The 16997-nt window shown below is 43.7% G+C and overlaps 2 protein-coding genes across 3 annotated transcripts in view; one reads left to right on the top strand and one right to left on the bottom strand.

Annotated features, from left to right (window-relative positions):
• Positions 1 to 4553, top strand: part of GABRD (gamma-aminobutyric acid type A receptor subunit delta) — a 38013-nt gene extending 33460 nt beyond the window's left edge. For both annotated transcript variants that reach the window (XM_036746108.1, XM_036746107.1), the window contains exons 8-9: positions 224 to 435; positions 4226 to 4553. In XM_036746108.1, coding sequence (XP_036602003.1) covers positions 224 to 435; positions 4226 to 4525 — 512 coding nt within the window. In that variant the 3' untranslated portion in view covers positions 4526 to 4553. The remainder of the gene's footprint in view (positions 1 to 223; positions 436 to 4225) is intronic.
• Positions 4554 to 15695: 11142 nt separating this feature from the next.
• Positions 15696 to 16174, bottom strand: LOC118835441 (60S ribosomal protein L39). Its single transcript, XM_036742628.1, has one exon. The coding sequence runs from the start codon at positions 16120 to 16122 to the stop codon at positions 15967 to 15969; it is 156 nt and encodes a 51-aa protein (XP_036598523.1). The 5' UTR covers positions 16123 to 16174; the 3' UTR covers positions 15696 to 15966.
• Between the last annotated feature and the right edge of the window lie 823 nt (positions 16175 to 16997).

Here is a 16997-nt window from a genome sequence, read left to right as displayed (position 1 = left end):
TAGGTGCTTAATAAATGCTTCTTCCCTTCCTTCTTTTCTTTCTCCTTTCCTTCCTTCCTTATCTCCCTTCTTCCTTCCTGCCTTAAGAGCAGGGACTATTTTAATTTTTTGTCTTTGTGTTTCTCAATGACTACCACAGTGCCTTGCACACAGTAGGCTCCCAATAAATGCCCGTTGGATTTGACTTGTTGCCTGACTGGCTCTCTTGACTGTCCTCTCCCAGGTATCACCACAGTGTTGACAATGACCACACTGATGGTGAGCGCTCGCTCTTCCCTCCCTCGAGCATCAGCCATCAAAGCACTGGATGTGTACTTCTGGATCTGCTACGTGTTTGTGTTTGCTGCACTGGTGGAGTATGCCTTTGCCCACTTCAATGCAGATTATATGAAGAAGCAAAAGGCCAAGCTGAAGGTCACCAAGCAGAGCAGTGAGGTGAGCGTCCTGGGGATCAGGATTCACAGGCCTTCCCAGCAGGTTGTTCCCTTTGCTTGGCATCCAGGGTCAGGGACAGGCCCCTTCCCTCCTTGGGAACTGTCAGAGATGCTGCTCTGTACCTTCCCTCCCACTGAGTGCAGCCTGACTCTCAGCCTAGTGCCAATTCTTAGCATAAGTGGCTGGGAGCTGGTTGTCCCTGTGCCAACATGGGAGGAGAATGGGCATCCAGGATGCTTGTGCTATAAGCTGCTGGTGGGCAGAGACAAAGCTTTTCCTTTTTATTGCTCATAGCAGAGCTTGTCATTGGGACTCTTCCCATAATAGGCACATACCTAAATGCTTATTGAATCAAACTAAACAAGGTAATAGGGAGGTAGTGTTGGGACCTTTGAGGCAAAAAGACATGGGTTTAAGCCTTGTCTCTGACACACAATGGTCGTTTAACTCTGGACAAGTCACAGAGATAGATAGATAGATAGATAGATAGATAGATAGATAGATAGATAGATGGATGGATGATATAAAAAGTGAATGGAAGGATAGACAGAAAGATAGATGGATATACAAATAGGTAAATACATACATAGAGATGATATAGATAGATGGAATTATGAACAGATGGATAGACAGACAGATGATATATAAGATGGATGGAGGGAAGGAAGGAAGGAGGGATAGATGGATGGATGAATGGATGGATGGATGAATGGATGGATGGACAGATAAATGGATGGATGGATAGACAGACATACAGATAAATAAATGATATATAAGATGGATGGAAGGATGGATGAATGGATAGATGATATTAAGATGGGTGGAAGGATGAATAGCTAGCTAGCTAGCTAGATAAATAGATGGTATATAAGATGGATGGAAGGAAGGATAGATGGATGGACAGAGACAGATAAATGTATGATATATAAGATCGATGAAAGGAAGATAGATGGATAAAATGGATAGAATGATGGACAGATAGTTGGACAGACAGATAAATACACAGAGATAGAGATGATCAAGAGCTAGAGATGATAAATATAGATAATAGAGTGTTAATAAGCACTTACTATGTTCCAGGCACTGGCCTAAGTACTAAGAATACAAATACAAGTAAGCAAGATAGTCCTTCCCTGCAAGGAGCTCCCATTCTAATAGGGGAAGACAGCACATGGAGGGGTTTGGGAGAGTGCAAGATGGAATGGGAGGAAGGCCACCCAAACGAGGACAATGCAGTCAATGGGAAGAAGTCTAGAGAGAGTCCAGTCAAAATGAGGTAAAGCATGGCTGGTGTTCTTCCTGAAATCATAGACCTGGAGAGGGAGACACCAATCAGAGGAGGAGGACTCCAAGATGGAGGTTTCTCAGGTGAACAATGAGGCATTCTGGGAAAAGGAGGAAGGGTCTGGAGAGAGTCCAGGTGGTGGTAACTTACCTTCTCAGTGCCCCCAATACTGGTCTAAGTGGTAGAGCAGGTGCCTATTATCTGCACTGATAAAAGGAGTTGGCTCAGTGAGAGCCTGGTACACAATTGAAATCACAGCCCCAAACAAAAAATAAATAAATAAGCCTGGTCCTGTGGGCTTTATTAGGACTGAATCTTTTTCTTCCTTTTTATATTCTTTATTCTAAGAAACTGGGGTTGTTTTGCCTACAAAAGATTTAGGGGGGAGGTGGGGGTGGGGGTGGGGAACATGGCAACTGACTTCAAGTATTTGAAGGATTGTTATCAGGAACACACATGCAACTTGTTTTGCTTCCAGAGGGCAAAGCCATGAGTGATGGGTGGAAGTTAAGAGAAAAGTAGATTTATACTTGATGTCAGAAAAATTTCCCCCAGTCAAACAACAGTCAAAAAGTATTTATTAAGCACCTACTGCTTGCCAGACATGCTAAATGCTGGGGATACAAAGAAAGGCAAACAATAATCAACAAGCATTTATTAAGCACCTACCACATACCAGGTACTGTGTCAAGCACTGGGGATACAAAGAAAGGCAAAAGACAGTCCCTGCCCTCAAGGAGCTCACAATCTAATAGGGGAGACAACATGCAAACATGCAAAGAGCTACATACAAACAAGCTATAGACAGGAGAAATTAGAATCAATGGAGGGAAGGCACTTGGAGTCAGGATAAAAAGGAAAGGCTTCTTATAGTAGGTGGGATATTAGTTGGGACTTGGAGGAAGCCAGGGAAGTCCAGAGACAGAGTTGAGGAGCAAGAGCATTCCAGGCTTTGGGGACAGCCAGAGAAAATGCCCAGAGCTGGGAGATGGAGGGTCTTGTTCGAGAAACAGTCGAGAGGCCAGTGCCACTGACTAACAGAGTACATGGAGGGCAGTAAGATATGAGATGACTGGGAAGGTAGGAGAGGGCCAGTTTCCATGAAGTCTAAAAGGGGAACTAAAGGTTGTAGGCTCATAAGACCACAAATATGGAGCTGGGAGGGACCATAGAGTTCAAGTCATAGTATCCACAGATCACAGATTCTAGATTCTTCCCCTCCTGTTATTTTATTTTTATTCCCCCAATGGTTAACCATTCTATCTCTGAGAAATCATGAAACAGAAAGCAAGACAAACTCTTCAGAAACATTGATCAAGAGACAAGTTCATGAAATAATATTCATAAGGTGCTTAACATTGTGCATGGCATGTAATAGGTGCTTAATAAATGCATGTTCCTTTCCTTTCTTTTCTCCCTTAGTGGGAGAAATGAGACTGTTAAAACCTTGATTTTAAGGATTGGAAAACTGAGCCCCAGAGACTGGATCAGATGTGGGACTTGAACTCAGGTCCTATGGATCCAAATTCTGTACCTGTATTTCCACTAAGCTATATCCATTTTGCTGACGAGTACATTTCTTCTCCCAGTGGAATATACACTCCTTGAGGACTGGACTGTCTTTTTTCCCCTCTCAGCTTGTATTTACATCCCCACCATTTTTAACACAGTGACTGGCACATAGTAAGTGCTTTTCCCAGCTTGTATTTACATCCCCATTATTTAGCACAGCGACTGACACATAGTAGACACTTTCCCTCAACTTGTATTTACACCCCCAACATTTAGCACAGTGACTGGGACATAGTAGGTACTTGATAAATGCTTCTTGACTTGACTAAGTCACACAGGTGGTCAGTAGCAGTGGGTCTCCCCTCACTGGAGGGGAACTGAGGCTTCTTCCAGCTGAACTGGATTGGACTCAATGGCCCCTGAAATCCCTTCTAGCTTGAGGATCCTTTGACTCTTAAAGATCCTAAGGATCCTGTGTTCACCTTCCATCCTTCCAAATCCAGCTTTATTCTTAGTGATTTCTTTATTCCAGGGTTTAGCAACAGGCCCTGAACATAGTGGGCACTTGTGTACATAATAGACTAATTGTTTGATTGACTGATTAGGAGGAATCAGTTCCTACCCTTTGTGACTCAGGGCTAAGCCTGCTATCTCCAGGACAAGGGCAAAGAGGGTAGGGACAGGGTGGCAGGTATTATGTGTGTGCTCCAGCATCAGACAGATCTGTGAAGCCATCATAGGTCCTTTTTTCCTCCCCAAGCACTGGTTGACATTCTCTAGGGAGAGGCAATATAGCATGATGGTTAGGGCTTTCTGACTAAATCAAAAAGACCTAGGGAAAATCATTTAATTGTGCCTCAGTTTCCCCTTTGGGGTAAAATGAGGAGCTTGTTAAAATAAAGTTTAATTTAAAAAATAAACTGAGGGGATCTGACTCTGTGGCATCCAAGGTCCCTTCTGGCTTTCAGTCTATGACCCTCCGATCCCTTGCAGGTCAATGTGAAGAATGCCATTGTGCTCTTCTCCCTCTCGGCTGCCGGTATCAATCAGGAGCTGGCCATTTCCCATCGCCAGCACAGAATCCCAGGCAACCTCATGGGCTCTTACCGTTCAGTGGAAGTGGAGACAGGGGAGATGAAGAAGCAGGAGGGAACCACAGCTGGAAAAAAGGGAGGCTTGAGGTCATTTTTCAAGCCCATCGATGCTGATACCATAGATGTCTATGCCAGAGCAGTGTTCCCAGCAGCCTTTGCTGCTGTCAATGTTATCTACTGGGTGGCGTACACCATGTAAAAGCAGCCACACATACACAAACATACCACATTCATATACACACCTATACACAATAAACAAACACACACACACACAAACACACACACACACACACACACCCCTTCTGGAGCTAATGGGTGCAGCTTTTGGACACTCCAGCCCTACTTTCACCTCACTGCTACAAAGAGACGCTAGACCTCTGTTTGTAACTTTGACTTTTTTGATTTTTAAATGGAAGGAAGAAAAATCCCTGAAGAAAAAGAAAAAAATAAACACCATTGAAACCTCTGGCTTCACCTCACTACTGACCAGGCAGAGGAACACCTTTCCAGTTCTGGATTCCTCAGTTTATCCCTCATACTGGTCCTGGAGAATGAACTCCAAATGCTAAGCTGCCCCAGGACGATCAGATTGGGATCGCGGCAGCAGAAAATGTTTCTGGAATCCTGGAAAGGACTATAGAGAACGTCAAGTTACCAACTCTCATTTTACAGAGAAGGAAACTGAGACTCAGAAAAGGAAAATAACTTCTTCCAGTCACATAGATGGCTTTGCCAGTCCCGGCCATTCCTTTCTAACTTGAGGTCTGACCTCTTGACTTCTGGGTGACTGAGCACCCTGTGGCAGGTCTGGATTTTTAGAGCCACAGGATGCGTCTCCGTTTCTAGGTTCTCTGGGGTTGATTGTGCCTGGGAGCTTGAGGGTTCTCGCTATGGTTATTGTGTATCTTGGATTAAATGTTAAAAAGAAAAAAAATCTCGACTGATCTCTGCCCCCCACCCCATGTAAATACAGGGTTTCCCCTAGAAGGGGGCTGCATTCTTCAGTGACAGCTTACCTAGTCCCCATGCCTGCAGGAGATGCCTGCACACTTGGGGAGGAGGGCCTGGCACGGGATGCTTTTGAACACGACAAGGAAAGAGGGAACATTTGAGCAGAATGAAAACTTGCCCCTTCCTGCTTCTGCCTCTTTTCTGACTCAGGCTTGACTTTATAAGGCCAGATTAAAAAAAGATAAAATAGTGGAGGATTTCTTTTTTCTATCCTTGGTCCTATTTATAACTTAAATAAGATCAATGATATCACCAGGGAAGAGAATGCTGTGAGGAAAAGGAAATGATTCTCAATTTAACCCTCAGAGAAAACCTCTCCATCGTCAGTCATGTTCAGGTGGCCGATTCCAGCTTTAGTGGAAACTTTGTGCCCTACAACTCCAGAAAGGCGCGGGCCAACTCCAGTCCCTGTACGACCTCCCAAGGCAGATTGTTCTACTAATGATCAGAACTGAGGCGTGACATAGCTTTGGCTCTTTCTAATAGCTGACATTCATATTAAGGGCTAATACTTATAGATTTATAAATATATAATTGTGTATAATTATCTATTATTACACACAATATATTTATAGATGATAAGTATATATATTATATAATATATAATTTATAGCTAATGTTCCATATGTATTATATATTTATATATAATATATGATTACATATTATATATTTATATATAGATAGCGATAATGTAGTATACATTATTATATAATATGTAACATAAAATTTATATATTTATAAATATTATCTCATCACAACGACCCTTTCATTCATTCAGGCAATTTATTAACATTTATTAAGCACCTACTATGTGCCAAACTGTGACTTGGGATTGTGCTAAGAATTAGGATATAAAAAGAAGCCAAAAGGCAGTCCTTAACCTCAAGGAGCTTCCAATCCAACAGAGGAGACAACATACAAACACATATACAATTGTTAAGTTGTTCTGTCTGACTCCTCCTGAGCCCATTTGGGGTCTGTTTGGCAGCGATACTGCAGTGGTTTGCCATTTCTTCCTCCAGCTCATTTTAGGAACTGAGACAAACAGGGGGAAGTGACTTGCCCATGGTCACACAGCTAGGAAGTGTCTGAGGCCAGATTTGAACTCAGGGAGATGAGTCTTTCTGACTTCAGGCCCAGCTATAGGCAAGATAAATAAGAAATCATTGAAAGAGGAAAAATGCAAGAGTGAAGAGGGGTTTGGGGAAGACTTCCTTCCTGTGGAAGGTGGGATTTTAGTTAGGACTTAAAGGAAGCCAGAGAGGTCAGTACTCAGAACAAAGGAGGAAGAGTGTGGTAAGTGCTATTAATACTCCCGTTTTACAGATGAGGAAACTGAGGCAAACAAAGGTTAAATGACTCACCCAGGGTCACACAGCTGATAAGTGTCATGCTGGATTCGAACTCAGGTCTTCCTTACTCCAACCCAGCACTCTCTCCATTTAACTGATTTATAGCACATAGATCTGGAGCTCTCAGAGCTGTTGTTGCTATTTAGCAGATCAATAAGCATTTCCAGGGGTGGGGCTGGAGGAGGTCGTGGCGGGGGTGGGGGTGGGGCGGCAATCTAATCCAACCTCCTCATTTCACAAGGGAAATTGAGACACAAAGAGACAAAGGGATCTTGTATGAGGTCCCAAAGGCAGAAGTGGCAAAATCAAGATTTAAACCCAGGTTCTCTTACATGTGAGAGTCTTTCTGATCATAGTACTTGACATTTCTAGCAGACTTTGAAGTGTGTCAAGCTCCTTGCCTTCATTGTCTCATTTGAGTCTCTCAAGAGCCCTCTGAGGTAGGGAGTCCTAAGAGATGGCACGGTCCGCATTTCACAGATGAAGAAGGATCAGAAATAACATTTGAATCTTAGTCTTCCCATCTCCAAATCTACTGGCAAATTCCTCCTTGGGAGGCCCCATTCTACAGAAGAGGAAAGTGAATTTTAAATGGTTTGACCCATTCTACAGAAGAGGAAAGTGAATTTTAAATGGTTTGACCCATTCTACAGAAGAGGAAAGTGAATTTTAAATGGTTTGACCCTTTCTACAGATGAAGAAAGTGAATTTTAAATGGCTTGCCTGAGGTCAGACAGCTAGGAAGTGATGGAGGGGGATGGCATTGAAACTAAGACTTCCCAACTCCTAGGTCAACATGGCCTAGGGGCGTCTTGTCTTTAAGGGAGCCCGTCCCATTTTCTGCACCGTACGGTCTTTCACTCCAAAGCAGTCAGCTGTAGTCCATAGAATGCTGGTTTGGGAATAGGGAAGAACCTGGGAGCCAATCCCGCACTGGCTTCACATCCATGGGCAAGTCATTAACCGCGTGGGAGCCTTGCTTTCTTCACTTAGTAAATGGAGTTAATAATAGACGTTATTCTTCCTTCTGCGGTTGCAGTAAGGCTGAGACACGAGAAGAGATTTAAACTGATCTATGAACCTTAAAGGGTTATAGAAATGCCAGTGGTTATTATTATTATCATTAGAAGACTGTGTTATCTCTGAAGGTAAAGCCGGCAGATTCTCAGCAGGAAGGAGGAAGCTAAATCTGGGTTCTGGAGCCAGGGGAAGGCCTGATTTTCAAAGCCTTGAGAAGAGTATGTGGGATCTGAACACTGGAAAGAAGGGTTTTTAACCTGGAATCCATAGACTAACATGTCCAAGAACTTTTAAAAATATTTGTATTTTGGTAATGATTTCAATATAATGGGTTTCCATTTGCACGCATGTGTGCATACGTGTGTGTGTGTATATATATATGTGTGTGTATATATATATATATATGGAGAGAGTTTCCTTTTCAATCCTATGTATTTTATTTTATGCATTTAAAAACATTACTAAATGTTAACATTAAAAACATAAGGGGTCCCAGGCCTCTCCAAACTGACAGCCTAAGGGGTCCACCAAACACGATAAAGGTTAAGAACCTCTGTCTCAAGTCAGCATGGCCAAGCCTCTCTGAATGGCCTGCTGGCCCATACTAGTGAGAAGCATTGTTGTTTAGTGCTAGTCAAGCAAAGAGCAACCAGCCTAAAGGGTGGACAGGCAGGTGACATAGTGGACAGAGCGCTAGGCCTGGAGTCAGGAAGACTCATCTTCCTCAGTTCAAATCTGGCCTCAGACACTTCCTAGATGTATGACCCTGGGAAAGTCACTTCTCCCTGTTTGCCTCAGTTTCCTCATCTGTCAAATGAGCCAGAGAAGGAAATGGCAAACTGTTCCTGTATCTCTGCCAAGAAACCCCAGCAGGAGTCACCAAGAGTCAAACACGACTGAGATACAATTTAACAACAAGCAAAGGGTGAGCCAAGGAGATTGTCAGTGGTCACGAAAGAGTCAATCAGGCCAGGGGAGAGTTGCTCCATGAGAAGAATCAGGCAGCTGTTAATTGGAAGGGCGGTGGAAACAGAAAAGGATAGAATTAATGATGCTCTCAAAGGGAACAAGTCATGCAAGGGATTGTGCAAGATGCCACTCCCCAGTGCTAACAATTATCGCAGAGACCCTTGTGAGCTAGGAAGAGGATAAAGTGTAAAAGAGAGGGGGCCCTGAATGACCTCCCAGGGCCAGAGTATTAGCTCTGGAGCCAGGAAGACCTGGGTTTGAATCTTGCCTCACAGTCACATGTTTTCAGTCATGTCTGACTTTCTGACCCCATTTTGGGGTTTTCTTGGCAAAAATCCTGGACTGGTTTGCCATTTACTTCTCCAGCTCATTTTTACAGATGAGGAAACTGAGGCAAACAGGGTTAAGTGACTGGCCTAGGGTCACACAGCTAGTAAGGCCAGATTTAAACTGAGTCTTCCTGACTCCAGACCCAGCTCTCTATGCACTGTTGTGCCACCTAGCTACCTGTCACATGCACATATGTATTATACACATATACGTAGTATATATGTATGTATGTAATAAAATCACTGGACCAGTCACTGTCTATCTATCCATCCATGCCTGTATGTATGTGTGTGCATACATATATATTCATTGTACATGTGTACTGCGTCATATATACATATACTTTTATGTGTGGAATCGTAAGTCCAGTCACTGTATTTTATATTACATATTATATTTATACATATCTCTATCCACATGCATGTACACATTTGCCACATAACCCTCTGAGTTACTTCCCTCCCAACTTGCGCTGCCAGGCTGATGCCCCCAGGGGAGGGCTTCCAGTCTATTTCTGTGCCCATAAACCAGCCACTGGGGCCTAGTGATGGGTAGAACCAAGACCTTCCCTTCCCAGTTGTGTGGCCTCCTTCCATGGGTGCCTTTGGCAGCTGCTCATGGCCATGGTGAAAAACAGCCAGCCAGGGATTCAGGGACCATGAGCTAAACAGGAAGGTCCTGTTCTTTTGAGGTTTTCAAAGGCTTCCCCCAATTCAGACTGCCCACTGGGGCTCTGGGTTCAATGTCACTCCCTTTTATAATTCTGTTTATTTTCTAGATACATTTATCTGTGTATATACATTGTATCCTCCTCTCCCCCAAATAGAAAGTAGATTCCTTGAGGGCAGAGGCTGTCTCCTTGGTGCCTTAGTATCTATCCTCAGTGGCTGGCTCGTGGAATCAATGCTTGTTGACCGACTGATCTCAGGAATCCGTTTTTTTTTCTTTTTTTTTGTGGGGGGGCAATTGGGGTTAATTGACTTGTCCAGGATCACACAACTACTTAAGTGTCTGAGGCCAGATTTGAACTCAGATCCTCCTGATTCCAGGTCCAGTGCTCTATTCATTGCACCATCTAAAAAAGATCTACCCAGGCTTGAATGAAAGCTCCCTCTATAGCCTTTACACTTTGCTGTGCTAATAGACCTCAGAGAAGAAGCCAATTTTAAGTCAATGAGCCTTCCCCAGGCAGAAAAACATCCAGTCACCTCTTAATATTCTTGCTCAGTTTCCCAATGTTTTGTCAGCAGACGTAGAAGTGAAAGCTCTCTGATTAAAGAGACTGCCAGGCTCTGACTGCCCAACTGGGGAGGGGGAGGGGGGCGGCGGTGCTTGGGCCATGATGAACCAGAGATAAATTACTCAGAGGGACAGCAGCAAGGGACCACCAGGGGTTGAGGGAGGGGATTTCGAGATCACTTTCCTTATATGAGGGATGTAGTTGGTCCTAGTACAAAGGATCAAGGAGGGAGAAGGTGCCTTGGAGCTAACCAGGATGGGAAACTGGCTCATAAACCTCACATGATGGGGATGTAAGTGAATTTTCGATAAAAACCCTTAATGAGTATCTAATAAGAGAACCATCAAGCTGATGGGATTTCATGCTTGGATGAGCACTGTGATGTTCTCACTCTTGAAATGAGCATTTTACACCATCTCCTCTGCCTGGAATGGTCTCCCTCCTCACCTCTGTCTCTTAGAATTTGGAGATGGAAGGATCTCTAGAGGCCATCTAGACCAACCTCCTCATTTGACAAATGAGGAAACTGAGGCTCAGATAGCTTTAGAGCCTGGCCCAAGGTCACACAAATCCTCCTGGGTGCCAGAGCCATAGCTTTCTCCATTGTGTCTGCTGATTCTCAAGGCTTAGTTTCTTCAGGGTTCAGCTCAAGTATTACCTATTATACAAGACCTTTCCTGTTCCCCCTTCCCTCCTATTTAGGCTCTTTTTTAACAAATTGCTTTGTATTTTCTTTGTACAAGTCTTGTATGTTCCCAACTGTGTATGTTGCTTCTCTCCAGTAGAATGGAAGCCCTTAGAGACTGCTTGTTTATGTCTTTGTATCCCTGGGACCTAGCACAGTGCCTGGAATATGGTAGGTAACTTAACAGGTGCAGGTAGGATTGGACTGGATTATATATGTGACAACCAAGGACTTGAGTGAGCTCATCACTTTACCCCAGGATCGCAAAAAATCTAAGCAGGGAGAGTAGGGTCTTCAGCACTCACTCCCAAAGCACATGCCAGCAATGTCTACCTGGCACCTCCACCCAGTGGCAGTCATGGACATCCACCCTGTGGTTTCCATTTCAGAAAGAGATAAGGAGTTTCTTGATTTGCTCACTCTATCCACTGCGCCACCTAGTGCCTCAAGAAGACTGAAATCGGTTCAGTGCATGGTTACAACCCATGGTGACATGCTGTTCATATGGTGACATCTGTACAGACATACATACAGCTGACATACAGTAAACATTTGACTGTCATAAGGACCTATTTTTAGAGATACTCAGGAACTTTTGCACACAGGACAATCACTGAAAACTACCCCTGTGTCAAGAAACCATGAATCCTTGGGGAGTTGGGTCAGGGTGGATGAGATGCTCCCTCCACAGAAGTAGGAAATATGGTACAGTGGGAAGGGAACTTGCTCTTAGTCAGAGGTCCTGAATTCAAATACCAACTGTGATGATGACCTCTTGAATTTGGGCAAGTCACTTAATCTTGCGTTCATTTGGAGAAGATTGTTGCAATAGACATAAAGAGGAGTGGAGGGAGCCCATGATGAGAGGGTGGGGCTGTTTTGAGTGGAGAGAAGAGAATGTATAGGAGAAATATGGTGGAGATAGAAGCAATAGAGAGAGGGATGGAGGGAGGGGAGAGAGAAGAAGAAGAAGAAGAAGAAGAAGAAGAAGAAGAAGAAGAAGAAGAAGAAGAAGAAGAAGAAGAAGCAGGGAAGGAAGGAAGGAAGGAAGGAAGGAAGAAAGAAAGAAAGAAAGAAAGAAGAGGAGAAAAAAATTAAAAAACAAAAAAATTTTAAAAAATAAAAGGAGAGAGAAAAGAAGAAAGGGGAAGAGAGGAAAGAAGAAAGTAGAAGAGAGGAAAGAGAAGAAGAAAAGAGGAGAGAGAGAATATAGATGAGAGGATGATGAGTCTGATGAGAAGGAGAGGATAATATCGAGGTTGCGAGCCTGGGGGATTGGAAAGATGGTGGTGCCCTCCACAGAAATAGAGGGATGTGTTTCTGGAGAAAGAGAATGAGTTCTGTTTTGGTAGTGTTGAACTGAGATGCCCATGGTACAGAAGAAAAAACCTTGTATGTACCAAGTGTTCATAGCTGTAATTTTGTGGTAGAAACTCCACCCCCCCCCCGAAAACAAAGGGATGAATAGGGCACATAGAGTGGGTGGAGATAGGGGTGTCTGAGGAGAGATGCTGAACCCAGGGCTCCTGACTCCCACAGAAAGCATTCTATTCACTAGAGCATACTGCCTCTCCAGGGAGCCAGCCCAGACTCCTCTTCCTACTCAATCTTGTAGCCCAGCTCCCCCACAGAACTGGGTATATTTAGGATGGAGAAGAGAAGGGAGGACATGAGATGAACATAATAGCAGTCTTCAAATATTCAGAGGGCTCTATGTGCTCTCTGGTCTAGGGAATTCTCTAAGACTGTAAGTTGCAGAGACATGGTATCCTGCACTGATGGAGGGAGTTTCCACACCTGGGAGTTCACTATATCAGCGAAATAGTATAATATAACATGGCTGGAAGGCTGTGGAACTCCAAAACCCTCATTTCCAAATGGAGAAACTGAGGCTGAGAGAGATTGCACATCTTGCCCTTTGACACAGATATTATAAGTATGTGAGGCAGAGTTTGAACTAAGGTCTTCCTGACTCTAAGCCCAGTAATCTATCCACTGCACCAGAGTAGTCCTATGAGAACAAACAGAAAACAAAAACAAAAACAAAAGAAAAATCCCTATTGCACCACAGTAACCAAGCAAGTTCAGTCCCTATGTCTACCTGTGTCCCTATTCCTCCCCATCCCTAACCCTGTCCCTACCCCAACCCTAGCCTGACCCCTGTCCTTATCCACCTAGCCTGACTTCCACCTCTTAACCCTAACCTTACCCCCTATCCCTAACCCTGTCCTTAACCCTATCCCTATCCCTGTCCCTGTCCCTATCCTGTCCCTACCCTGTCCCTAGCCCTACCCCTGTCCCTCCCTATCCTTCATCCAGTGAGAGGGATCAGTGTGGTTCTCCTTGGCCCCTGAGGGCAGACCCAGTAGCAGTGGATGCAGGTTACACAGAGGCCAGTTTAAGCTGGATATCAGAGGAAACTTTCTAGCCACCAGAGCTAGCAGGAAGAGGAAGGGGCTGCCTTGAGAGATAGTGAGCTCACCTTCCTCTGAGATCTCCAAATGAAGGCTGGATGACCATATTATGAATATAGGAGGGAGGGACAGTTTCTTATTCAGTTACAGGTGGTATGAGGTCACTTCTGGGCTCCTTTCCAGCTCTGAGATTCTGCAGTTCTGTAGGTGTCCATTAATTGGTAGCTGGTTGAGTAAATCACGGTGTATACATGTAATGTAACACCAATCATGGCCCTAAAAGAAACAACAAATCTAAGGAATTTGGAGAAACATGGGCACACTTATATGAAATGATTTAGGGCACAGTAAACAGAACGAAAAGAAAAATATACACAGTGCCTACAATAAAGCCAATTAAAAGGCAGCGGAATTCCAAAGACCAATTTTAGTCTCAAGGGAAGAGACAATTAAACACACATCCTTCACAATTAGACAATTAAACACACATCCTTCACAATTAGACAATGAAATGCACATTCCGTCAGTAGATAAAGGTGGTGGACTTCGGGTGCTGAATGTTTCATGGGCTTCAGACACAGTCACGTTGGGCATCAGTTTTCTTTCTGATAATATTTGTAAACCACTTAGCACAGTGCCTGGCACACAGTAGGTGCTATATGCATGGCAGTTATTATTATTAGCACTTTCTTTCAAGGGTTAATTCAGTGGGGAAGTTCAGGGAAAGGCCAATGTTGTTAAAAACCCAAGGGCATCAATAAAACTTTAGAAGAAAAAGAAAAGCCCTGACAAAGGAAGGCTTGGATTGCCTGCATTGGCTTGTTCCTAAGCATCTCTCTAAGTCTCCTGGGGGCATATTGTCTGGCCAGGCAGTGGCAGCTTTCCACCCTCCCACTAGCTGTCCCCTTTATTTTCCCCTGATTGTTATTATGTGTTTTCTTAAAGTTTTGCTCCTTCCGGGCTGCTGCCATGTCTCGGTGAGTGGGCTATTTAGAGAAGAGGCACGTCACTCACACAGCTCAGAATGAATGCTCTACCCCTAACCACAAGAACATGAGACTTAAAAAAAATGTTCTTCTATATCTGCAACCAGCAATCACTCACTCCAGCCTAGGCAGTATGCTTATTTTCGCCTACATGTTTACATGGCTGGGAAAAACTAGTAATGTGACTGTTCTTTAAACACTCGGATCTATTCCTGTAATTATGATGTGAGCAGAATAAAGGTTGAACATGGATCAAAGTCTGCAGCTTGGGAGGAAACTGGTTTGGGATTCATATCAGGGCTTCCTGCAACAAAAGCCATTGGAATTAGGCTATTTGGTCTGACCCTTATAAACTGGGCAGGGACCATAACTAGGGTGGGACAATCAGACCTTTGATCCAGGGCACTGAATTTAGAAGGTATGGACAGCGTTCGAAGTACTTCACAACAAAGAAATAATGAATTACAGCAACTAGCCAGCAATCAATCAATAAACATTTATTAAGTACCTACCCTATTAAGTACCAGGCACTATGCCAAATGCTGACAAAAATTATTCATTAAAAAAAGAAGCTACCACATGACCCTCCTCTACTACCCTGCCTTGTCTCTCATCCCTACCATTGGGTTTAGCAGATTGCCAAGGAGCAACCCCATTGATGATTCCTTTCACTTGGCTTCTGTCTGCCTCGGTGTCCTTAACTGTAAAATAGGGATAATTATAGCACCTCCCTCCTAGGGTTGTTGTGAGGATCACATGAGGTAATATTTATTAGGGACCCATTTTTTTTTTTTTTTTTTTTTGGTAGAAGCCCTTTATTAGCAGAATTGCATCTTCAGAAAATTGTGAAGCCATTCACCTGGACCAGGTCTAGTTCCTAACAAAAGGTTGGGCTTTCCCACACACACAAATAACCGACAACTTTGAAGTTGCCAACACTTAATTACCACCTCCCAACAAGGAACAAAGACGGCTTATTGTATGAAATAAGCAGGGGGTCAACAGGTTACTTCTCTGACTGTGAGTTTGATAAATGAGCACAGTCAGCTGCGCATAATCTGGCTGAGACAGCTCCTGATTAGCAGCACTGGAGGCTTACACTGAAGGCGTGCAAATCTTAGATCCCCACAACAACCCTGTGAGGTAGGTGCTCTCTTATAACTCCTTAGAACACAAAACAAAACACAGAGAGGTTATTGTGAAGGCTTAGTCAAGGCAGGGCTTGAGCTTGGTTCTTCTTGACAGGAACTTGTTTCATTATGATCTCTGCCTCTTAAGCATAACCTCAAACATACAAATGCTACACAGAGATGCAAATAACAGTAATTTAAACCATATCACAAAACACACGGTACCCAAACGCATGGATGCAGGTGCAATTCATGAAAACATTCAAGGGCAAGACAAATTTAACAGTTTGTCAGGGTTGGGGTTTTTTTGATGTCTGCATCTTGGCAGACAGCTTCCAAAATGGGAGGGCAGTAGTGGTATTTACTTTTTATTGGGGGCAATGAGGTGACTGAGTGATTGATGGATGAATGAATGAATGGATGGATTGATGGATGGAAGGATGTCATGGTAAGGGTGGGGGAGATGGTTCTGGTGTTTCGTCTTTCGTTGCGCTGGCCATTCTTTATAATCCGAGCTTGGTCCTTCTCCAATGTCTCCTTTTTGAGTTGTACCTGATCTTATTACCAGTTTTCATTCGGATCCATTGAGGGATGGGACGATTCTGCTTCTGTTTCTTGGCCAGGAACCTTTTGATTCTAAATGTTTTATGAGAGGACATGATGATGAGATGACAGCCGAGCTTCCACCACGATGGCTGGACGGGCGAAAAAGGGGAGGGACCCATTTTTGAGAGGGATACAAACTATGCCAGCATGGGGCTGGCACATAGTAGGTGCTTAATAAATGTTGATTTCTTCCTTCCTTTTTCTCAGTCCCTTGCAGCTTGAGGGAATGTTTTCTGACCCTTTCCCTGGGCATAGTTGGTAATGCTTATCTCAATTGGAAAAAGTCTTGGTAATAGCTCTGGTCTAGGGTTCAGCTATAGGAATTTGGAATTGTCTTCAGTGCAGTGGACAACAATACCTCTACCAGGTTTGCTTGGGTCCCTCCTTGTCTTTAGAGTGGGGGGGGTGGGGGTGGGAGATTGTTGGTAGTTCACTTGGTGTCAGTCACCATGCCAAGCCCTGCAGTACATTGTGCCAAATAGGGTTAGCACTCATCAGGTAGATACTGTAGTCCGGATTCCCCTGTAAATAATCAAGCAGCAAGAATTTATTAAGCACTTACAAAGTGCCAGGCATTGTGTCAGAAGCTAAAGACAGAAAGGAAGGAAGGAAGGAAGGAAGGAAGGAAGGAAGGAAGGAAGGAAGAAAGAAAGAAAGAAAGAAAGAAAGAAAGAAAGAAAGAAAGAAAGAGAAAGAGAAAGAGAAAGAAAGAAAAGAACGAAAGAAAGAAAGGAAGAAAGAAAAGAACAAAAGAAAGAAAGAAAGGAAGGAAGGAAGGAAGGAAGGAAGGAAGAAAAGAAGAAAGGAAGGAAGGAAGAAAGGAAGGAAGGAAGAAAGGAAGGAAGGAAGGAAGAAAGAAAGAAAAAAGAAGGAAGGAAGGAAGGGAGGAAGGAAGTAAGGAAGAGAAGAAGAAAGGAAGAAAGGAAGA

The sequence above is a fragment of the Trichosurus vulpecula genome, chromosome 2 (assembly GCF_011100635.1).
Source record: "Trichosurus vulpecula isolate mTriVul1 chromosome 2, mTriVul1.pri, whole genome shotgun sequence".
Classification (NCBI taxonomy): Eukaryota; Metazoa; Chordata; class Mammalia; order Diprotodontia; family Phalangeridae; genus Trichosurus; species Trichosurus vulpecula.
Note: the sequence above shows the minus strand (reverse complement) of the source record. Positions and strands in the feature narration are given on the sequence as shown.

Excerpts from the sequence above, each read along its gene's own strand:
- LOC118835441 (XM_036742628.1), bottom strand. The coding sequence starts at position 16,122 with ATGTCCTCTCATAAAACATTTAGAATCAAAAGGTTCCTGGCCAAGAAA.